The following is a 24,806-nucleotide window of genomic DNA, read 5'->3' on the forward strand; positions in this document are numbered from 1 at the left end:
TGTGTGAATTCAAATGTGGTCATAGTTAAAGGTGTTGTTGTGCATGGACCCCTTCCATTTACATACATAGAAGAAACACCTCCCAGTATAAGCACAACACCACCATTAACTATGACCTCAATGCTAGAAATATCTTAAAAGTAGACCTTAAGGCGCAGCTGTTGTGTTGGTTTGCAACGGATTGTGCTGGTGTTGTCTTACAAACCCCTTTTCTCAGGTAAACACTGTAGGCTAATTTGCTATTACACCTTCAGTCACCTGCTTTTCATAAGTAGGACTAATGCATCAGAAACTGGAGTCTGAAACTGTTATTATTGCGCTAATTACACAGTTTAACGTTAATTAAATCAGCTGCAGTGTTATAAAGATAATTTAATATTTATTGCTATTATTGGTTTGTGTTGGGTTGGGTTTCACTAGTTTTCTAGCTTATCTTACTAGAATCAGTATAGTCTGTAAAATGTATGCAATAACAATGCAGAGACAGTGTTGTTGTTTGGTCAAAATTGATTTAGATCAAACTTTTTTCCAACATCGCTTTTATATTAAAAAAATAACAACAACAACTATTGAGCTATTTCTGCAAAAAACAAACATGAAATTTACAATAATTAGTTAGTTAGTTAGCCAACAAGACAGCTGAAGCAAGATCGCTAGCTATATCAAGTGACAGCTAGCTAGCTGGGGAGATTGCTATCATTAGCCTTAGCTGAATTTAAATTAACTTTTTTCCAAAGCTCTCTTTATAACTGGAAAAATCAAATTTGATCAACTGACATCTTGGTAATCCAGTTATTTCATTCCACATGACTAAATGTAGCTGGTGTAGCAATAACTAAATCTAGGCATGATGAACTGCTTTGGCTAAAAGATAACTAGCCTAGCTCTGCAGCTGCCATCTTTTGACTCTCATCCATGTGTTGTGGTTAAGTTGGGGTAAAATATTCAGCCTTAAAAGACATACAACAATGCATTAAGACCTCTGTTACACAGTTTATCAATTAGCCTGAAAACATTAGACATTTATCTAGTTACTACTCTTTGCCTTTGTGGGTGAGATGCAAGATATTGTTTTTTAACAGTTCATTTTCTATTTGCTGATACATGAACATTGGTCAAATGCTGCTCCTTCTTTTGCTAATTATGTGTACACGTTTTTTGTTTTTTTTTTTGGGGGGGGGGGGTCTCACTGGCTTGGATAACAGCTGCTGAAGAGGATTGAGAGTGCGAAAGTGAAACATGTATATGTGATTTTCAGGCAGATGACAGACAGACAGAAGGGCTCCTCAACAGGACATACAACTTTAACAGGATTGGAAATGGTACCCACCAGCTGTAAGAGGTAAGAGAGAAAGAGCAGGGGATGAGAGTCAAAGTGGGAGGAAGGAGGGGTGGCGACGCAAGGAGGAGTCTTACTTCATCAGTTTGAGAAGGAATTAACTGTCATTTGGCGACAAAGTTGACCAAAGGACATGTTTGTGTTTGCGGCATCGGCTTGGAGAGATGGATAAGGAGGATGAAAAAATGGTGGAGAAGGGGAACAAGCTTTGGGATGAATGAATCCGTTAAACACATCATCAAACGCTGCAGACACAGCGGGGGGCCTCGGGATACACCCGTCTGAGAGTTGGGTGGTGTGGGTGTGTGTGTGTATGTGTGTGTTTAGTTTTGTATTGGCCTAATAAACCATCTGCAGGGAGAGGAGAACAGTGGATGCGGGGAGCGGGGGGGTTACAGCACTCTTTATGCTCCATATTTACACTCCTTTCAAATGCATAGACCGACAGATACACGGTCCTGCCCAGTGGTTCTTTGATGCTTGTCGATACCGCTGCGTGATGATGTCATACGGCAGAGAGCAAGGGAGGGAGGCATGATCAAAGGAAAGAGGGAGGGATGAAGACGCAGGAGAGGATATCCAAGACAACAACGGGACAAAGATGGCGACTGCTTCTGCTATGGGACGTTCACTGGCGTCCAGACCTCCGAATCACCAGGAGGAACCCTGGAAGTGCGGCAAGTGTATTCACTCCCCTTATTCTAACAGGATGACCACCAGCATGACATACTGGAACCACCAAGTCAACCTCAGCCACCACTACCGCCGGGCTAGCACGGTAAGCTCTCCGTCTACCTTAGCCTTTCCTCCGCTGCCGTTAAACCATCAAACCCTCAACGCCCCGATGTCTGGTTACCATCACTCCATCTCAAGTATTTATCATGAGTTGCCATTCTTTCTAATAACACATTTTCTACCCATTTTCTTTCTTTTTCTCAGCCCTTTCATCATGGTCTTTTGGCTGTTAATATAGGCCTCTCTTTGCCATCAAAGGCAGCACATCAATTGCCTTGACTCCCAAGTGTATGTGTGAGGGTGAAAGAGAGAAAGGGAGAGAGGGAAAAAAGAAGAACACCATGTATCAAAGATCAAGGCACGCTTTCATGCCTGATTTTGGCCCTGGTTGGGTTTTGCTTTCCATCATCTTTCCATCCTCCTTTTTCTCCCTGTTCTCGGGCTGCAGACGCTCTCCGAACCATCGATGTTTTCCCCCAACCCTCAGTGGTCCAAATTCCACATTCGCTGAAAAATGAAATCAGACGCTTTTGTGGGGAGACATTTTTTTCTGGTTTTCTTTTAGAATATTCTGTAGCTTGCAGGCTACTGGGCCAGAGCTCTGTCCCAATGATGACAATACGTGAAACAATATTTGAATAAGCAGCAGGAGGGCAGCCAGCTAATCCACTGTGGCTAATCCAGTATTGGTGCAGGCCATATTGGTAGCTGGAGTATTCAACCCCATCACAATACACATCAGCAGGACGCCATGGCAGATATACTGACACTCTTACTACAGGCATGGCTGGGAAAGGCCAGCAGATGGATGGATAGGTGGGTGGACGGACGGATGGATGGATGGATGATATAGAGATACGCAAATGGACAATTGCAAGGATAGATGGAAACCCTTGATAATGATGCTGCGGTTTCTTTATTTCACATATCGTGCTTTAATTAAGTTACACACAAGGTGTAACTTAATTAAAGCATTTTAAGAAACAGAAAAAAAGGAATTGTAAGATAAGACAAAAATAGAGGTGATAGACATAAGCTTCAGCTCTAAATATCCTCATAGTGCTGTGATAGTGACTGAATTTATAGTGACAAACAGACATGAAATGTCGATATCTCCCAGCTAACTCTAGGTCAAACATAAGAAAATGGTTCACTGTACAAGACTCTCCCTATCCTTTGTTTTGGAGCTTTCATTGCAGCCAAACAAAATGCTTGTCTCCAATTAATTTTCTTAAAGAGCCGAGGTCTGTTTCTCTTTCAAGAGGTATATAATGAAGATTTCACTCTCTGTGAGCATCTAAATGGGTCTTTGTGCTGGGAGGCCCCCAAGAGATAAGCCTGTTTCTGACAGGCCTCCGTACAGACGCCCAAATCTGCTGTGGCAGCTGGAACAAAGGGACCCCTGAGCTGGACCAGCGCGCCGACAAAAAGCTCCATCTCAGTAGTCTAAGGGGGCTGCCTCAATTTAAGAATTGATAATCCACTTTTACCTTCACTGGAAATGGTTGTTTTCATCACATGCTTGACAATGAAAGTAATTCACAGGGCTCTTTGTCTTTTTATTGAGACTGTGCAAATAGCTCAAACAAGCTAGCAAGGATCATTAGCTGATGGATATATATCATTCATGTATCACTGACATTGCAATTAATCAGTACCACTTGCATTGTGGCAAGTGCTGCCTAACCTTTCTATAATTTTGCGCTACACCCACAGTGCTTAGTATCCAAAGCAGTCAGTCTCCTAGAATGTGTCACATAGCACAGAAAGTGAAGGGAAGGGAAGAAATACTACGAATGGGTTATATGAATAAAATCTTCTACCACAATATATGTGATTTTATATGGCGATGTCAGTATATCTGTTGTGATATTATACACTCGCTGGAAATTCAGGTGGGAAACGGTTCAGATAGAATGACCACACAGGATGGGTGCTTATGGTTAATCCAGGAAATTGAGTACTTATTACGACTTAATAAAAGGTCATTTGTTTCATACATAATGCAAAAATACAATTAAAAGTCCGATATAGGCCTGAAGCAGTCATGTTAATTGATTTGCACAATAGAAAAAGCACAGGTGTAAATAATGAAATTATGCTGCCTCATTGTGACACTGTCTTGTCTTACTGGGACAAATGAATAGAAGGGAGCCATCATTAATGTCATTAGTAACACCGGTGCTTATCCTACCATGACAAGTCAAAAAGTCTGCTGCGATAGGGGCCCATAGCTGAAACAACCAGAAATATTAAAAGGGTAGACATCCCAATATAAATGGTGAAGGCCGACAAAGATATTGTCTCATGGTCAATATACAATACAATAAAATAAACTAAATATCACAGGCCTTTAAATCATCAATAATGCTGCACACAGGAAAGGTGTGTATCAGAATTCATTTAAATACTGAATATACTACTGCTGTTTATTCGAGGGTGTAAAATTCAGCTTCACCTAAAAAGGAAGGTAAACATAGTTTCAGCATTTGCTCATTAAAACAAAACTAGTAATAGTCCTGTTGGCACTTTAGGGTTGCCAGGCAACCAGTGAAAACCAATGCGCTCCGCCAAGAAATAGTCTGGCACATTTCCCCCCAGTAAAACCACAATGTTTTGTTTTTACACTTCGGTTTTAGTACAGATTAAATGAGATATAATGTTTTAATTAGTGAGCATTAGAGGTGCTGGTAGGCGGATTGGCTACCTTTCTTTGGACATAACCACTCTAGCCCTTTTCACCTTTTCCGGTCTTTATGCTAAGCTAAGCTAATGGTGGTGTGGGTGTTAACGACCAGAAAGCGAATAAGCATATATGCTTCAACATATCGCCTTCCATAGATAGATAGATAGATAAAGAGAGAGGGAGCATGCAGCCAGGTGTATTAGTGCCCCCCTGTGTGATGACCTTTCTTCAGCTAAGAGCTCAGACCTCTACAATACTCACACACAAAGACACACACACATACATAGACAAGACTCATTATAGATTCATAAGTACCAACATGCCCCCAACCCCTCCTCACCAAGACATCATAAAGGTCAAGTTCATCTTCCTCAGTATTCTGTCTCTGTCTCCCTTCCTTCTCTCCTCATTGTCTCTGGGGGCACTGCAGCAACCATAACAACACCAGCCTGTTGCAGCAGGAACCTGTGTATGCATGTGTGTGTGTGTGTGTGTGTGTGTTGACTGTTGGGGATATAAGCCAAAGTGATATGAATACATTTCCATAATGAAGCGTGTTTAGCTTGGCTGTAAGGTCTGCCAATCAGACACACTGCGAAACATTTCATCAACATTTTCTCAAGCCGCCGCAGCAAACAACCCTGCCTGTCTTCATGCCCACTGCAAGGCTTCTGTAGGTCTCTTATTGAACAATGTCATGCTGGTCGTCCATTCAAATACATTTAAATAGTGTTAGAGGTTGAACCTGAAAACCATATGGATGGGAAATAGAGACAAAATCAATCATTTCTAACAGAAATCCTCAATATCTCTATGCAAAACATCCATACAGTATTTGACAATATTTTGTGACGACTACTGGTGCTTTCAGAAGATATTTACACATAAAAAAATCATGATAAAGAAAATATATAATAACACGGATGTGAGTATTTGTTGTTCTTTTCAGTCAAATTGAAGTCATATTAGTCCAGAAATATGCATTACTTGAGCTTAAGTGAACCTTAAGAAGAGTGTATTATCTCACTGGAAAGACCAAAATCCCAGACTATCTATTCTTAAATGACCTTATCAATGTCATATTTAAGTTGTTCTTCTCTAATTGTACATATATATAGACTCTGAGGCTCATTTCTAAAATTACAGAAACGTTATAAAAATGTGAAACACATGACAGCTGCAGCACCGCTGTGAAAAGATGTTGAGCGCTCAGCTTGATTTCTTATCGTTGGTTTATCTGATTCCCAGGTTCGCATTGCCATGGACAAACTGTCCATCCAGGAGCGGACAGAGATGAGGACAGGTATCTGGACCTCACTCGAGCCACCTGACCCTGCCTTCCCCACATGGGACAGCCGGCCTTAACGGCTCACAGGAGGCATGGTAAACTATTTGGTGAACCTGCTGCACATCATGGGTGGATTTACAGGTCTTCTCAATACATATTTAAAAAAGAAAATGAACCCTACATTTTTTTCTTGTAGTTTTTTCTATAATACTGTACAGCTCACTGTGAATTTGTGAAACTGAAGAAGTTTCTTATTAAACTGGACAGCAGAGAGGCAAATCCTGAAGCTGCCTTGAAGACAGCTCCTTAGACACTCATCGAGGTGTTAGGATGTAACATTCATAGCGCATGAACTCCACAATCTTGGCTTAGATTCAAGTGTGGTGCTCAGCTTCTTGAGTGTCTGCATTTGTATATTGATTTACTGGTCCAAAGTCTTTGAAATATAATGTATGTTAGGTTGGATTTTTCCTTTAACTTGCACTAGTATTGATTATTATTATTGATGCTATGGAAATCATTTTTTAAAATGAGTTTATTATTAAAGCCATGTGGATTTCTTTATGCAGTTTTTATTAACTGAGGCTCAAAGTTCATTCTTGACTTTGAAAACAGCGAATTTCACCACAAGGTCCATGCAGTAGCTACTATGTGGACCTCGTGGTGAGCCCTAACAACTGGGCAAACTCCATCTGCTGATGAAGATCATATGATTTGATTTAAACACCAGAACACCTACTAAATCCACCTGTTAGTGATATTGTTTGTCAATCAGTCGTAGTATTTTCTTTCATTTCATATCAACACTTCCTACAGTATAGCTCTGGTTTTATTGATCTCATAAAAAAGGAGAATTTTTGTCATGTCAACCATATTTCACATGATAAAATCATGTCATTTTCAGAGATTTGGGGGTAAAATGTAAAGCATCGCAAGTAAAAACATCAGCTTCACGGTTAATGCACATTTGAAATAGTGTTTGAGTTCATCTCATTCAGGCATACGTGGCTTTCTAGCACTTCGCGTGGTTTTTGGTGATGGACATAATTGGCAATGTTAAGAGGAATTGTGACTGTTAACTACTGTCTATGCTCTCTCTCTCTCTCTCTCTCTCTCTCACACACACACACACACACATACTCTCTCTCTCTCTCTCTCTCTCTCTCACACACACACACACACACACACACAGCGGTGGCACCTCGGTGCTCCTGACTGACTGACAGCCGGCGGAGGCGAGTGACACGCAGGATGCTCAGGTGGCTGCGGCAGCGTGCGCTCTCTGTCCTGTCAGCCACTCTGCCAGTGGAGGTGGGCTCCGTTCCGTGAACACCTGTCCAGAGGTAAGAAAATCCTTCCTGCGTTTTGCCATCGTTTCCCACTGACATGTGGATTTGTCTCAGATTTGTCTCGCTGTCGGAGCGGCTGATTGCCTGGAGCAAAGTAAGATGTACCTGGTAACGCTGACTGTGGTGTACCTCCTGTATCTGGCTCTTTTATTTTTCAGTCTCAATGCATTTTCTCTTTATTCGTCGTTATGGCAATGTGGGGTACAAAGAGCTAATCATAAAGCATGCAATAACAACTAATTAGAGTTTATTTAAGAGCTAGCGTTTGTATTGCAATTCATTTCGTTTCTAAATTGTGTAATGACCGGATGTTGTCACCAGGGGCGCTGTTGCAATTAATTTCGCTCCCCTGACATAGAACTGCTGGAGCTAGACACGTTATGAGCTATAATCTTTGAGAGGAACTAATTTAATGCAATGCCCGTGGTGAAAAGTAACTAAGTACATTTACTCAACTGCTGTACTTAAGTACAAACCTGAGGTGCTGATACTTAATTTTATATTACATATGTTCAATATTTTGTTGTTATAGATACCAAATACCACATATGTACCATATACCAAATCTATGATTTGTTTATAAAACATGACGATTTGTTTTCACAGATGATTCATAGATTTAAATACACAAAATTATACTGTATAAAATATTTAGCTCCTGGAACAACTACAAAATGTACACACACCCTTACACATATATATCTATATATACATATGATAACTCCACTGCAACTTTGCAAACAGCTACAACATTAAAGTTGTTGTAACGTGTTTCGTGTTAATGCATCAGTGAATGTTAATTCTGGGAGCTGGGAGCATGATGACGCGGTACGTCTGTTGCTTCTATTCGTTGCAGTTCTTTCAACGTACTACACACCGCACGGCGTCGGCGTGCACGTACGTATTCTCTCGCTCTGTATTATTGCTCAGAAACCAGCCACCATGGGGAGTTAAGGGGGCAGTCGACGGATTATTTTCGTTAATATTTAATATCAGAAAGCTATCCATATGCTGCGTTTTGGAGCACACAGTTCGCGCCACTATCCCCAATGCAGCGGATTACGGGGATCGGGCTTTCAGAGACGGTAGGACAGACACTTTTGTGGAAAACACGGGACGTTAACGTACCTAGCTAAGCTAGCAAGCTAACAAGCTAACCAAACCTAGCTAACACACCAAGCTAGCTGGCGCTGCAGCCAGTAGAGTGGAAAACGTGCCCTCGCTTTCTTGTTTTGTTTGATCTTAGATCGGCTGATTTGTTGGCGGTAGTCAGTCGGAAAGTTGGCGTTACTTCTGTACTAGTTTGCCTGGCATGAATAAATGTACAAAGTACGCTTGTGTTGAAGTGTTTTTGCATGCAGGCCCGTCTTGTGTGGTTGTGGAGTTTGTTTCTGTACCCATCCCCCACCGTCTTTGCAGGCCAAGATGAATGAGATTCTCACTTCAAAGCACTGGCATTGGTGGTGGCATTGCTACAAGGCTAGCTAGCTGTCTTAGCTTGTTAACATTAGTTGGTTATTTTGAAAATGAAGTCTAGCTATACAAAGTGTGAGCTTTGTTTTGACAACTGCTAGCGCTAGCTTTTATGCTAGCTGTTAAGGTGATGACAAAAACTTAGTGGTGAACCTCATCTTCGGATTTTAAGTATACAGCATTAAATTGTTTTTTGGTCAGACTGGAGTCTTAGTTGCTAGTTGCTAGTAACTGACGGTATTAATAACTCTTAATGCTAACATTTTTGTATTAGCGAGCTTACATGCCATGTTAGCATTCTAGCAATATTTGTAGTTTTTATGACAAGACCCCCCTCATTCTCAGCCGCATTTGTCTTTATTATGCACTGTTCTATTTTATTTATCTGTTCTGTTCATCATCCCTTTTTGTTACTTCTTAATAGTGCTATATACTATATAAAAATACTAGTGGGTTGACACAGTAAAGGGGGTGTGAGAAGAGTTATCTTCATCGCCTTAGTAAAATTGTTTCTAACAAATTTCCTTTGTATTCACTCCCACTGCTACAACTAACTGCTTTTCTTGTTTCCATGGTAGGGTGAATTGTTTGCCAGCAAAATCATTGCTAGAGGGCAAGATCTGACCTCTGCCTTGTGCAATCAGAGACATGAGTGTTGTCAGAGAATTACATGGGATTGGGTACAGGGGCGGTGGTGGGGTTGTGGCCTCTCTGAGCGGCCCTACCCACTTTACCGAGGATGCTCCGCGACCCCCTGTTCCTGGTGAGGAGGGATCTGATGTGGACCCCCCAGTCCAGTCAGCCAGCACCCGTCCAAACACCCTTTCCCAGACCCTCGGCTATCTCCCGTCGTCCTCATCATCTAAAATGGGGGATCCATCAAGCTACACACCCTCCTCTTCGTCTGCGACCCCGCGTCGCCCTGATCTGGACTTGGGGTATGAACCTGAGGGCTCTGCTTCACCAACTCCACCTTACCTGAAGTGGGCAGAGTCACTTCACTCTCTCCTAGACGACCAGGAAGGCATCCAGCTGTTCCGAAACTTCCTGTGCCAGGAAGGCTGTGCGGACCTCCTTGACTTCTGGTTTGCTTGCTCGGGGTTCAGGAAGACCAGCCAGGAGAAGCGGGCAAAGCTAGCCAAGGCCATCTATAGGAAGTACATTGTTGACGGAAGCGGGATTGTCTCCAGACAGATCAAAGCAGCCACCAAGAGCTTCATCAGAGACTGTGTTGGAAGGCCGCATCCAGACCCTGCCATGTTTGAACAGGTAATTATAACACTTATTTAATGTTTGTAAAGATTCCTGATAAGAGTAGTGGATGTTGGATTACGCAGGCCAGTGGAAGAGATTTTTCACAGGTTGTAATTTGTCCATCTCTTTTCTTTAAAATGGCCTGACTAAAGGATAGAAATTTTAGGCTGTTGAGGTGTCAGCTGATGCAAAAACATGATTGCTGTGCAAGTGGGCCAAATACAGCAACCGAAACTGAACATTGCCCGTTGGGAAGATGATGTGTGAAGCTCAAAAGGTACCACAGTTGGCTTTGATAGCAGTACTGTCTGCAGACCGGTGCTGAGAACCTCATCTTTTTCTTTTTTTTTTTTTTTTTAACTCCACACAACTTTAATCACTTCCCTCCAGTACACAACTGGGCGCAAGTGTTTATGGCCTGTACTTACACAGGCATCATAATTAAGTTATCCGTCAATGTTCACTTGTAGTGCATAGAGTATGTTTGTGTATGTATTCATTCTTCGATGGAAGATTTTTCATTGGCTGATAGACCTTTTTTGTAGTCAGAAAAAATGCTGCAAAACATTTGTTGACTTACGATGGACCTGTCAGTAACATTCAGTACTGCTCAACTGAAGAGACATTTTTGGGGGCAAGAACTGCTGTCCAGGAACTCATGGCCTTTGTTTCACAAAATATCTCCACACACACGAGAATGCAGAACGATTCCAAACTCTCAAACGAACATGCTGGGCCAGTAGGTGGTGATGAAGTTTCCATCGAAGTGTCCAATACCAGAGAAGAACATCCTGAGTATTTGTAGCAAGCTTATTTATCATACGCAGTAGTAACTTAAATAGTAGCTATTTATATATATTAATGCTAATTTGGCAACTGTTTCTTGATCTTTATTTATTTAACACCTTTCTGCCACACAGCCTAGCAGTGCTAATCAAACTTAAACAAATCAGTAGTCTGCCATCGTTGTTTCAGGTGCATGCTGATTACACAAGCAACAATGAGCATGCATGAATTGTGGTGATGCCATCAAGTCAATGTGGATGGCAGACCAAAACGTAGAGGAAATTATTCATCTTCAAAAAATATCTCTGTCAGCGTAGACAAGACCTAAAACTGTACCTGTGTTCCTGCAGTTATAGTACCGCAGTTCCTTAAAAAGGTTCCTGGGTTCTCAGACATACTCTTGTGGCCATAAAGGGCTGTTACAGCCTTGTAGTAAAATGTAAAAGCTATTTTTAAATATGTGGCAAAGAAAGGGTGCAACTAAAGTTCCACACATGTCACTGTCAAATCACAGATTTATAGTTTCTTGTGTTATTATGCTCTAGTAAGTAAACCACAACAAAAGACTAAAGCAAGTCAGGTTTCAGTATAGTTTTCACTCGCCCACCTGTGCCCTCTTTGCCTTTGATCTCGTTCTGTCTGTCTTCATTACTCTTTTTGTGGGTCTGCTGATTGTGTGTTCAGACCACATGCATATGAGACTGCTGTCACAGGTCTTGTTAACAGAGACTCGAGTCTCCATCTGTATTTCTTTACACATCGCAGCTAAACAACACGGTTACACAGAATGAGATTACGTAATTACCATAATAAACCAAATAAAGCAGGTTTCACTTTTAGTTTTCTGCACAGCCAACCTTTTCCTGTGCTCTCTCTTGCTTTCTTTCCTCTTGCTGTGATTTTAAACGATTCTCGGTGTCGGTTTAATGTTTTTTAAGTGACAATGAATTCAATTTCTATTCCTATTTTAAACATTGGATCACCAAGGCCACTGTCAGAACTTGAATTTGAACCTGGTTAGCAGGGCTGTTGTAAAACCACATCGAGCAGTACACATGTGTGGGCATAACACACCTCTCAGTGTCGGCCTGGACAAATTAGATTAGGTTGGTTGTCAGCTGCATAGTTGATATTATTAGTTTGCTACAGAAACCTTTAGTCTTCATAGAAACCTATGTGCACGTTTATATTCAAAAGCTATGCAGTGTTGTAAATGTATTAAGCCTAAGTCAAGAGATAAGGTGTGAGCCCAGAGCCACATTAAAACCTTGCAGACCAGTAGCGTTTGCTTCAGTCTGGAACGTGTATGTATTATCAGTGAGTAGGTGGAATTAATTGTGGATTTGAAACTGTGTGAAATGAAGTTAACGTCTTTAGGTAACAACTTGCTGTGTTTGTTTGTTCCAGGCCCAGATAGAGATCCAGGGTATGATGGAGGAGAACACCTACCCTTTGTTTCTTAAGTCGGATCTGTACCTGGAGTACACACGGACAGGAGGAGAGAGCCCCAAGCCTAACCCTAGCGATCAGAGCCCTTCATCGGGTCCAGCCAAGCCTGTGCCTGGCTACTTACCGACACTCGCTGAGGACGAGGAGTGGAGGTGAGAATATGCACCACAGGATCCATCCTGTCATCTGGAATAATAAATAATAAGTCCCACTGACTGTGTACAAAACTTGAAGATATTCTGGCAAAGTTAATGTTTCAGATGTTACAGATATAACCGATATAATGTAATCTAATCTTAGGTGTGGAGGAGGAGGAGTGAGGGAGGTGGAGGAAGAGAAAGATGAGGAGGAGTGTGGAGACACACCAGCTGGTAGGCTGACTCACAGCCTGCTGATGCAGACAGCACCGCAGAGAGCCTCGGCCAACAGGAGGAGGCAGGACAGCAGGGAGTACAGGTGTGTGTGTGTGTGTGTCTGTCTGTCTGTAGGTTCTTGGATGCATAAAGAAGACTGTGATGTCTTAGTGTATATTTCTTCCCTTCATGATGTGTGATGTCGAAATACTTTTTGATGTCATTCTTGGATCCTTTCCAGTGTCATTTAGCCAATATTGGTGATGCCACTATGTTTCATATAATAACTAATAGCACTATGTTTAGTGTACATTTACCAGTGGACATTTTACATTCTATTTTAGTTTACTGAATATTGGTGCAAATGCAGTAGTCATGGGGTTACAGCCGGATACCGGTTTCACTGTATACTGTGAAACTGTGATTTGTTCCGAGACAGTTATGAACATGAAATTTTCACATCAATGCAACCATGCTTTTGAATGGCATTTTCCTATACATACAATATCAAAAAATTATCAAGTATGTTTCATCATAGGAAACAACTGTTGATTCTTTACTTAAACCCTTGTTAAATTATTGTTTTCTATATACAATTGAGTTATCTGTTACAATGTTCTTTGAAATATGTGTGAAATGTATGTATTACTTGAATATTAATTCTGAGTTATGATCAATCAAACAGGAGAAGTCCAGAGACAGACATGTGTGTAATGCAAAAAGCCCTGAAAATTCATATATTACTCCTAGCTTTATGCTGACGCTTGCCTGCGCGTGGATAAATGTACACATGCATCAACATTTTAACGCTCACTGCATGATAATCTATCTGCTCATCCTCAGGCCGTGGCGGGAGCCGGTAAACCCGTACTACGCTAATATGGGCTATGCTCGCGCGCCGGCAACCAGTGCCAATGACAGTGAGCAACAGAGCATGTCGAGTGATGCAGACACACTGTCACTGACCGACAGCAGTGTGTAAGTACACCTAAATGAAGCCAGAAATACTGCATGTATTTATTAAGTAATTTACTCCTTCATTGTCTGGATTTCAATGTGTTTAACGACAGCATTGGTTTTCAGAACGAATGAGCCCTTAATATCTGTGTTTGATTGGTATTTATCTGTGTCTTTGCATACAGAGATGGTATTCCTCCATACAGATATCGGAAGCAGCATCGTAAAGAGATGCATGAAAGTGCCAAAGCCAATGGACGTGTGCCCCTACCTCATATACCTGTGAGTTATACAGACACAACTCATTAAGCCTCATATCAGCATTCACAGCTGTATTACTGGTAACATGAGTCAAGCTGACCTCATTCAGTTATCAGCGGGAATTTGTTCATTAACACGCTGTTGCAGCTTTAATTATTAATGCAGCAAATAGCTCAGGATGGGTTGCATTGTCACATCATTTTGGAATATAAAAATGTTAACATACTGAGGCAAACAATTATGAGCTTTCACAGTTATTTTCTTAATTAGAATTGGTACATCTGTCTTACATCTTTCTCTTCATAGTGCCCTACTACTTTTTGTGCATTTAAAGGTTTATTACATTTTTTGTTAATTTATATGTTAACTGATTTTTTGCAGCAGATCTTTTTGGATTTTGTGGCAAGTTATTTCTGTGCTTGTGTCTTGTATCCAGCGCACGTACCGCATGCCAAAGGACATCCACGTAGAGCCTGAGAGGTTTGCAGCAGAGCTCATCAGCAGGCTGGAGACGGTTCTCAGAGAGCGAGAGGCTCAGGAAAGACTCGAAGAGAGGCTGAAGAGAGTACGACTGGTGAGTGTATGTGTACTCCTTGTGGTGCAGTGTGATTCTTTGCACTGTGAGTTAAGCTGTAATTCACTCCAGTTATTACCTCCACGATGGAGGGTCATGTTTTAGGTCTGGTTTGTTGGTTTGTTTGTCTGTTTGTCAGCAGGATTATGGAAAAACTACTAGCCAGAGTTTCATGAAACTTGGTGGAAGGGTGTAGCATAGCATAGCATACATTGTGAAATCTAGTAGATGGTAGTTAAGTTCAGTTGTGACAAAACGTAGCTAAGCGTCGAAATACGACGACTCCACATCACAACCATGGGTACCAGTAATCCTCTGGGGTAGCTGACACACGTAGCAGCTCAAACCTTATACAGAAAGCAGTCATAATGGAGCACTCAGGGAGAAGCGGTGCAGCTGTAACATCACAACAATAGTAACAACACTTTTTCTTAAACTAAGGTGTGGATGTGGAACCGTAGATACGGCTCACTGGGATTTTTTTTTTTCTCATTATACTCTAATTAAAATCCAAATGTGAAACATCTGCAACAAACTCCACCCGAGATATTAAAGGATAACTTTCATTTTTTTACAACCCGGACCTTATTTCTAGCATTAAAAACGACCATTTATTCACCCAGACAACTTTGGTGGCATTTGGAGTCGTTTTGAAGAAATTAGCCCCAGAGGAGCGGCGCGTATATCCGTATAATGCGAGTACTCGGGGCATCCATGCGCAGCCTCTATATAACGCATAATCTGCGGCGAAACTCGTTCATATTCCAATATTTTGTTATGATATGCTGGTGCTATTCCCCTCTGAGCCCGTGGTGGCATGTTATCAACATCCGGCGTCTCTAGACAACTACCTCTGACGTGGATGATGTCATTACCGAACGCCGCATGCTGCGAGCAGCCAGCCACAACACGGCTGACTCTGCGGCGGTCGGCTACGAATACACAATAACGAACCATAGCTGTGCCAAACTACAGCTAAACTAGCCGACCGCTGGCTCAGAGGGGAATAGCACCAGCATATCATAGCAAAATATTGGAATATGAACGAGTTTCACCGCAGATTATGCGTTATATAGAGGCTGCGCATGGATGCCCCGACTCCAAATGCCACCAAAGTTGTCTGGGTGAGTAAATGGTCGTATTTAATCCTACAAATGAGGTCCAGGTTGTAAAAAACAAAAGTTATCCTTTAAGGAAAAATATTTGAAATTCATGCTTCATGAGAACAAGCAGTAATATTGACTGTGAAGTTTGTAGCTTGTCGACTTCGACCACGTGTCATTCTGCTCTCCCAAATTTCACGTTAACAGGAGTGTCATTTGTCTAACGTCACAGCAAATGCAGAATAGAAAAGAGTGGCCAATTGGCTGATGTCTCCTCTTTCAGCGAGTGACATTTCCAGGAATTTGAGAAGTTTTGCAGTTTATTTTGTTTAATAATCAAACTGTTATCTACCACTAACAGCAACAAAATGTTCATGTTCATAATTTGAAAAAATGGCTTAGGTACTTTTGCTGTTTTGCTACTAGATCTGTTTATATCTTTTTAATTTAAACACTCTGACTACAATTTCATCATCCACTCACATTTAGGTCTAGTATAGCAGGAGTACTTTATTATTACTATTACTGTCATTATTTATGCATGCAGCACAATAATGAATTCAATCAAAATAATATTGCAGCGTTCGTTTTTCCTCCCTGGGGAAAAAGGGATATTAATGAAGTTTTTTTAAATTAATTACCAAACAGATGTTTTTATTTATGTATTTTTCCTTTTTTCCCCTCAGTCCTTGTCTTTGTTTGAGTATACCGGTTTATACACTGCATAACAGATTTGTCTTCTCCTCCCAACAGGAAGAAGAGGGAGACGATGCTGACATCTCCGTGACAACCTCCATGTCTTCTCATAGCATACCACTCCCCCTACCCTCATCGTTTCCACCTCTCTATGGCGCCCGTTATTCAGAGACCACTGCTAACACGGCAACAGTCGCCACTTATGGCGGTCTGGTTGCCATGGAGGATTCCCATGACGACGACCCGGAATCTATTTTGGATGAGCATGTACAGCGTGTGATGAAAACACCGGGTTGCCAGTCGCCAGGGGCAACCAACAGCACCTTAGGAGGAGGGGGTCGGCACACTCCTCCCAAATCATCGCGTTCACCTGACGGGGGGACCGGCCCACCTCACTACCCCCCACACCGAGGGGGAGGTCACAGTTTGCCTGCTGCTGGGGTCAAAGGTAAGAAGCTGTGGGGGTGCAGGACAGGGGGTGAAAGCATAAAGCTGAACTCCCACACACTGGCAGCGTAGGACATGCATCAGAACATCCACCCCAGTTATTTTCTGTGCAAACCAACCCGGCACGTCAGTGCTGGTGAACATGTTGCTGGTCTCAGAAGGCTTCACCCGACTGTTGTACCTGAACACCTACATTTTTCTTAATGTGAACAAATCTTAAGACCCAAACCAAGTATGCGTTATTCTGTCTTCATGTTCCGACCCAAGCCCATTGGCTCTTCCTGAGGACGTAAATCTTAAAAAATGGATCACAGATATACACTCACTGGCCACTTTATTAGGTAATCCTGTTCAGCTGCTCATTAAGGCAAGTATCTGATCTGAAAATCACATGGCAGCAGCTCCTTAAATGTAAGCATATACACATGGTCAAGGTGATCTGGTGAAGTTCAACTGAAGCATCAAAATGTGAAAGAAAGGTGATTTTAGTGAGTTTGAATGTGGCATAGTGGTTGGTGCCAGATGGGCTGGTTTAAATATTTCAGAAACTGCTGATCTACTGATATTTTCATGCCCAACCATCTTTAGGTTTTACAGAGAATGAAAATATCCAGTGAGCTGGAGTTCTCTGGGCAAAAATGCCTTTGTGATGGCAGCGGTCAGAAGAGAATGGCCATACTGGTTGGAGGTGATAGGGAGGCAGCAGTAACTCATATTGTTACAACCGAGGTATGCAGAAGAGCATCTCTGAGTGCACTGCACATTGAACCGTGAAGCGGATGGGCCGAAGCAGCATAGGACCACACTGGGTGCCACTCCTGTCAGCCAGTCAGGAAAAGCCTGAATATTGTGTCCATCAGTGTACCCTCTGAGAGATTAGCATCATGGATGTGTAGTCTACAAATCTGCAGCCACTAATGATGATCATGCTATCGTGTCAGTATGGACTAAAGTCTCTGAGGAATGTTTCCAGTACCTTATTGAATCTATGCCATGAAGAATTAAAGCAGTTTTGAAGGCAGAGGTGGGCTAACCAAGTACTTGCAAGGTGTACTTCATGAAGTGGCCAGGGAGTCTATAGTTTCATCTTTAAAAAAAAAGGCTCAGTAATTTCTAATTTAGCAAACTTTACTCAAATAGGAATAGTGCTTGTTGGGGACTGATGACTACACATCACACACAATACACACCAAGGCAGTGTGTGTGCTGTATCAGGCTCTGGACAGTACTTGCAGGATGCAAGCCTGCAACCATTTAGTCACATTTTGTGACCATTTTTGGTGACGTGCTACTATACTTAAGAAGATCACCAGTGTGACTTGCAAATATGCCCAAATCATCATTCATCATGTCATGTGAAACACCAGGAGCAGTGACAGCTGTGGGAATGTTTTGTCATGGTGGGCTGCCACAGTCATTTAAAAAAACATCAAGAAAACACACATTCTTCAATCATTCATCTGATCAACTTCCTCAATGCAAAGCATTTGTTAGTCTAGCCACCAGACCTAATCCATTCAAAGGGGAGGAAGAGGGAGTGAGACAGTGTCTGGACATGGGCGAGAGAGGTGACCCATGAGTTATTAAAAAAAATGCAGTGTTGTGAAGATACAAACATTTCATACACGAGACATATGTAATGCAGGTCTGCTGATGTGCATTAAACCCACACTAGACCCATTCATGCTAGTCAGCTGTCACCCTGTTAGTAGAGAATCCAGTCTACAGTGTAGTTCATACACTTGACTGATAAACCAGAGAATGGTATGCTAGCACTGGGCTCACAACCTTTTTGTATCACATCTGCGCTTCTGTCCATACTCATGTGCTCTCTCGTCCACATGGGCGCTCTCCAGGGGTCTGTCTGACCCTGATGTCTGTTACTTGGATTCAGTGGAATTCTTGAAAAACTTCCTCTAAAACACCTCAATAATCAGCATCAGAAGGAATCTAATAATGGACTAATACATGTGATGATAAAGGGAGAAAATCAAAGCATATCCTCGTTCCAAACACAAATACTTGTTTACTACACATGTAGCCTATATCCCAGTAAGAAAGGGAAAACACTATAGTTTTAACATTAAGTTTAACTTTTTGTTTTTTTTAATATCTGCTTTCAGGAGGTGCTACAGCGCTCCTTTAAATAGTCACGGCAAATGTCTTTCTCATAAAGCACTTTTAGACTTTTCCTTTAAAATATAACAGCAGATTGTTATTTCTGTAAATTGTTTATTACCAAAGCATTTATCAGTAATACAACTGAGATGGGAAAAAAAATGTGTGTGTTGCGTTGCATGTTGATTGAAGTAGTGCTCCAAAAGTTTGTGCTGGAGTGCCTGAAAATTTCTGTAGGGGGCACCAGTGCTACTCGTGGAAGTTAAACTGGTGCCCTAACTGGGCAGTAGGTTGTTAACTCATCGCTGGTTTTGGTCTTTTCACACTTTATTGACTGAGAAAAGTGTAGACTGTCACCAACCTCATGCTCAAAAGTAGTGAGACAGACATTGAAAAGCCAGTCTTGGCTTTACAAAGATTAAAAACCTTTCCCATTGAGATGTAGCTTCACAGATTGGCACTTCAGGTGTAGGATCATGTGAGATAACACGAAAAAGAATCCAGGACACCATTTCATATATAAATTACATTCGCGTCATTTTTCAAATGCGCACACAGGCGTCAAATGAAGCTGCAGCAGTAGTGTGTTTTCTGAGAAATGGTGAGTGTAGGATGTACTGAACAGATGCTGGTACGCAACTAACAAGTCTGGCTTTGATGTCTGTATCAGGTGTGCATCACCACAAGCAGCTGTATCACCACAGAGGAAGAGAAGGGCAGGAGGAGGCGGGCTCTAGGTCTCAGGCTAACTTCATGTGGAACGGAGACCCAGCCAATCAGTACGCAGGGAGAAGTCGCAACTACGCCGACGGGGCCGGAGCCAGCACGCTCGAGGGCATGGGTTACAGGTAGGCTTGGTGCTGAAAGGTCTACAGCAAACTGTATGCGCCGTCTGTCATTCTGATGACCTCAACTGGTTTCTGTGTGTGCCACCTGTTCGTTCTGCAGTAGTAAAGGCAGCACGCTATCGCGGCGAGGTTGTAAGAAGGCATCAGAGACGTCAGGCAAAGGCGACGAGAGTGGCCGTGGCCTGGAGGCCCAGGTGCCACTGGAGGATCTGGAGAGAAACCAGAAGATCCTTCAGTGGATGATGGAAGGAGACCGACAAAGGAAGAGCTCACACGGGTGAGTAGTATTACGCGTATTAGTCACTATTTCTCATGATTAGTACTAGTTCATATTTATTTTATTTGAGATATTTTATTAAGGTTGTGATGATTTACCAATGCAATCCTGTTAATCCAGCTGTGTAAGGAATTGTCCTAGTTTGGTTCCTTGACTTTCCAGCTGGCATCAGTATCAATGGGGGAGGGGGCACTCTCTTCTGTATATTTTAAGTCGAGTCCTTTGACATTCATCTTTCTCCCTCCCTGTTGTTTTCCCAGCGGCAGCACCAGCAGCTCCAGGAGGACGGGAGCCAGCAGCGAGTCACCACGTCCCACATCAGTGGAGCGACCTGGAGCCGTGCACCCCTGGGTCTCTGCCCAGCTGCGGAACAACCCCTCCTCAGTGTCCCCCGCCATCCCCGGCTCATCGTCCACACAGGTCCAGCCCTCGCACCCTTTCATCCAGGACCCAGCTATGCCCCCCAACCCAGCTCCCAACCCCCTCACCCAGCTGGAGGAGGCTAGGAGGAGGCTGGAGGAGGAGAGGAGGAGGAACGCAATACAGCAGGCCAAGCAGAGGTAGGTGTCAGCAAGAGTTTGGCAAAAGTCTTAAAAGCTAACTTGCGTTTTTTACAACCTGGCCCTTATTTCTAGCATTAAATACGACCATTTACTCACCCAGACAACTTTGGTGGCAGTTGGAGTCGTTTTGAAGAAATTAGCCCCAGAGGAGCGGCGCGTATATCTGTATAATGCGAGTACTCGGGGCATCCATGCGCAGCCTCTATATAACGCATAATCTGCGGCGAAACTCGTTCATATTCCAATATTTTGTTATGATATGCTGGTGCTATTCCCCTCTGAGCCCGTGGTCGGCTAGTTTAGCTGTAGTTTGGCACAGCTATGATTCGTTATTGCGTATTCGTAGCCGACCGCCGCAGAGTCAGCCGTGTTGTGGCTGGCTGCTCGCAGCGCCCAGCGTTCGGTAATGACATCATCCATGTCAGAGGTAGTTGTCTAGAGACGTCGGATGTTGATAACATGCCACCATGACATGGGCGTATTTAATGCTACAAATAAGGTCCAGGTTGTAAAAAACGAAAGTTATCCTTTAAAAGCGTAAAAATGTACAATCAAAGTTTAAATGAACAGCTGGTAAAACAAAAGTGACATTTATTGCTGTGGATTAAAAGGAATTCTGAAAACTCTGCCACGATTAAATTTATAGTCACACTTTAGATGTAATGACAAAGACTTGGAGAGGTAGGGGATTTTGGTTAAGTACCTTGAAAGTGCTTGAAAAGCCTTGTACAGCCCAAAATGGCAACTGCAACTTGTGTCTGTGTTTGCATGTATTATCAGCGTTTTGACGAGGATCTTTCTCTCTCTTAAGGCATAAGTCTGGTAAGCGGCAAGTGTGCGAGAACATGACGGTCGCTTACTACTTTTGTGGAGAGCCGATCCCATACCGAACGTCAGTCAAAGGCCGGGTGGTGACTTTGGGCCAGTTCAAGGAGCTGCTTACCAAAAAGGGCCATTACAGGTGAGAACGTCTGATGTGTGTATTTTAAAATATTTAGTGTTGGAGGAGATGCCCCATTTTAAAGGAGCCACCCTTTGTCGGTGTTAAATCGAGCACGTCTGTTTTTTGGGCGCAGGTTCTACTTTAAGAAAGTGAGCGACGAGTTCGACTGCGGGGTCGTGTTCGAGGAGGTTCGTGACGATGACGCCATCTTGCCCATCTTCGAGGAGAAGATCATCGGGAAGGTGGAGAAGGTTGACTGAAATCTGGGAACAGGAATTGCAACAAGATCATTTGTGTAAGAATAAAAAAAAAAAAAGAAAACAGGAGGAGATAGGAGGAGAACATCAGGATTGGATAGAAATTCAGGTGAGAGAAAACGAATGAATGAAAGTAGGAAGATGGAAGGAGCAACGTGTGACAGAAGGGGGTTGGCGCTGCATGGTCGTAGCTCGAGTATTAAGGAGGTGGTTGGTTTTATGGATTGGATCAAACCCACATACAGCGAAGAAGCTTGGCCAGATGAAACCAGAGCGGAGGAAAGGAACATAAATTATTTCACCTGTCTTGTGTCCACTGTGGATATTAGAGGAGCGCTGTTAAAATCTGATGTCTGACCAGTCTTCCACTTCCACTGCGATGGATGGGAAAGGGTGAGGGGGGACTGCTGGAAGGAGAGAGGATAAAGTAGTCTTCCACTTCTGCTCTGGAGGAGTCTGTCCTCCGCAGACCATTACGATGCTGCTACATTACCACGGAAACTCTTCAATCGGTGCTCGGGACAGCAAAGAAAAGCAGTTTGGATCCATTCGGGAGTCTCGCTGCCTTTCGCTGTCTCTGTTCCTCATCAGCTGGTGACAAGGGGAGAGGACGGAGGATTTGGGGGAGTGGGAACTTTAGCCTGCTTCTCCTCTCGTTGACTTCATAGCCTCAAACCAGAGACTTTCTCACCCTTGATTCCTAGATGTCATGTAGTGATCTCTCACGTCAACATGTTCAGACAACAGTTCTCCACACAACTTGTTTACCAAAGCTACATATTTTTGATAAGACAAGTATCCTAGCTACTTGTTTCATTTTATTTGAATTGTGTATGTACAAGGCAGGTACTATTACTTATTAATGCAGCCTAATTTCGTTATATCTCAACTTAATGTTGTATTATTGTGTATGTTTTGAAGCTAGTTCATTAGTCATTTCAGGGCAGCCATTTTGTTTTTGTTTTTTTCCCTCTATAAGACATCTCTGCACCTCAATTCTGTTCTGTTTACCTTTTTGAGTGTGTGGTTCTGTTCTCCTGCGCGATGGATTGTAAGTATAGGATCCCCACCCTTAAAAATTGTCACGAAACACAAGAGCGCACACTGCAAGTGTGCCGTCTTTGACCACAGCATCTGTTGTTTTGAAAACAGGTCACACTGTCACTTCCCCCACATCTTATTTTTCTGCTATGCTGAGGGCCTGTGTACGTAACTCCAAACTCAGTCTAGGTGCCTGCCTGCCCGCCTGCCTGGCCAGTGCCATTACCAACTAGAATGCTTATTGTGAAGCGCGTCAGTGAGCGTGAAAGCCTGTGTCATGTGTGCCTGAACTCAGCCAAAGAGCATATCGTGTTTGTGCGTGTGTGCGTGTGTGCGTGCGTGTGTTCCAAGTTGACAAGTATCAAATGTATTTTTCCATCATGAGCAGAAGGGAATCTCTTCCTCTTGCAGATTCCTAAACTTCAAACATTGTATCTTACCGCTGAGTTTAAAATCTGCAGTTTATCTTGAAAGAACAGTTTGACATTTTGGGAAATGCGTTGGATGAGAATGGATACCACACTGATGTCTGTAGGGTAAAACTACAGCCAGCAGCTAATAGGTTTAGCTTAGCATAAAGACCTTGAAAGGGGAGAAACAGCTAGCCCAGCAAATTACAGCTGATCATTTTTATTAGTGATCCATTTTTGCCTGTTTAGTTCTGGATTAATTGATTGACCCAATAAAATGTCACTACATCAGTTTCTCCAAGGTGATGTCTAAAAATTGCTTGTTTTGTCAGACTAAAGATTTTTGTTTCCTGTCACATTTGACAAAAAATCAGCAAATTGGTACAATTTAGAAACTGGAACTAGCGAGTCTGCTTCAAAATGATGTTAATCGATTACCTGAATTGCTCCATTGAATTGTTCTTTCTTCTAAGCTAAGCTAACTGCTGGATGTAGCTTCGTATTTAACACCTAAGACATGAGAAATGGTGGCAGCCAATGTGGGAATTTTCAATAACGTCAAACTCTTCGTTCAGACCTCTCGCATCAGTGCAGTCCTGCATTTAGGCCGCGAGGCCAGAATATCATAGAAAGCGCCGTGCAGACAATGCACTGATCACACACCAGCTATGTAAGCTGAATGTAATTTGACTTTTTTAAACGTTTACCCGCTATGTCCTCAAAGGAGTCGTGTCGTCATGTCTGTCCTCGGTATTGATCTCAAACTGTTGGCCTGATTGAGTGTTTTGTGTTATCTATGCTGTAGTTAATGGAATGTGTCCATCAAACAGAGGTCCTACTGTACGTCTTGCAGGAATGTCAAATACAGTTTGTCTTGGGCTTCAGCCCAGTAAGGGAAGCGTAGGATCAGAAAGCATATTTGTCCTTACTTCAACCCATTATGCCTTCAATATAAAATTTAAAGTTTAGATATGTATTTGTTTATAAAAAAAATGTAATTTTAATAATCACCAAGCATGTTCTTTATAAGGAATGTTTTCCTGATGAGTTGAATTATCTATTTTGTTTTAATGTTTATGTGCAAACTGCTATGGCCCTCTGATATATTTTATCTGTTTGGTTGGAAAGAAAGCCCAGGGACAGTTGAATGACAACATTTGTTAAGAGTTGATTCATGTAATTATGATTCGATGGACAAAACAAACAAAAGCGTCTGTTGTGTTGTCAGTTTGTGTGAAACACAGTGCCTTTATCATGTTATCTTTTGAAATATCTTTATTGAACCAATCCATGCTTTTAATGTAAGCTTTTATTTTCAGTCAGTCCCGTCGTATTTTTAGCTGCAGCCATTCTTGCTCACCTCTGTTCTGATAGATCCTCTGCTGTAAATATGTACATTATCATTTCATATGTGTCTTCAGACCTGCACCACATGTCCATGGTGTTTCTGTTTTTCAAAGGTGAACGCCAAGATGTCACTGTGCTGGTTCCACTTGTACATTTCTTTTAAAAAGGTACTTCATAATAAAGATGTTGAATAAACACGTTCTCTCTTTTTTTGTTCAGGCGTCACTCTCTGTGTTCAACTAGTTTTTCCCC

General features: G+C 42.3%; 1 protein-coding gene across 1 annotated transcript; it reads left to right on the forward strand.

The window, feature by feature from the left end:
- The first annotated feature begins 8,333 nt into the window (after positions 1 to 8,333).
- On the forward strand, positions 8,334 to 24,744 carry LOC121604719 (axin-1-like). The gene is made up of 13 exons (XM_041934297.1): positions 8,334 to 8,482; positions 9,449 to 10,139; positions 12,318 to 12,511; positions 12,660 to 12,815; positions 13,556 to 13,690; positions 13,855 to 13,951; positions 14,367 to 14,504; positions 16,361 to 16,751; positions 19,539 to 19,716; positions 19,817 to 19,993; positions 20,254 to 20,553; positions 21,368 to 21,517; positions 21,633 to 24,744. The coding sequence occupies exons 2-13, from the start codon at positions 9,519 to 9,521 to the stop codon at positions 21,757 to 21,759; spliced, it is 2,664 nt and encodes an 887-aa protein (XP_041790231.1). The 5' UTR covers positions 8,334 to 8,482; positions 9,449 to 9,518; the 3' UTR covers positions 21,760 to 24,744.
- The last annotated feature ends 62 nt before the right edge of the window (positions 24,745 to 24,806 follow it).

This window comes from Chelmon rostratus, chromosome 3 (assembly GCF_017976325.1).
Source record: "Chelmon rostratus isolate fCheRos1 chromosome 3, fCheRos1.pri, whole genome shotgun sequence".
Taxonomy (NCBI): domain Eukaryota; kingdom Metazoa; phylum Chordata; class Actinopteri; order Chaetodontiformes; family Chaetodontidae; genus Chelmon; species Chelmon rostratus.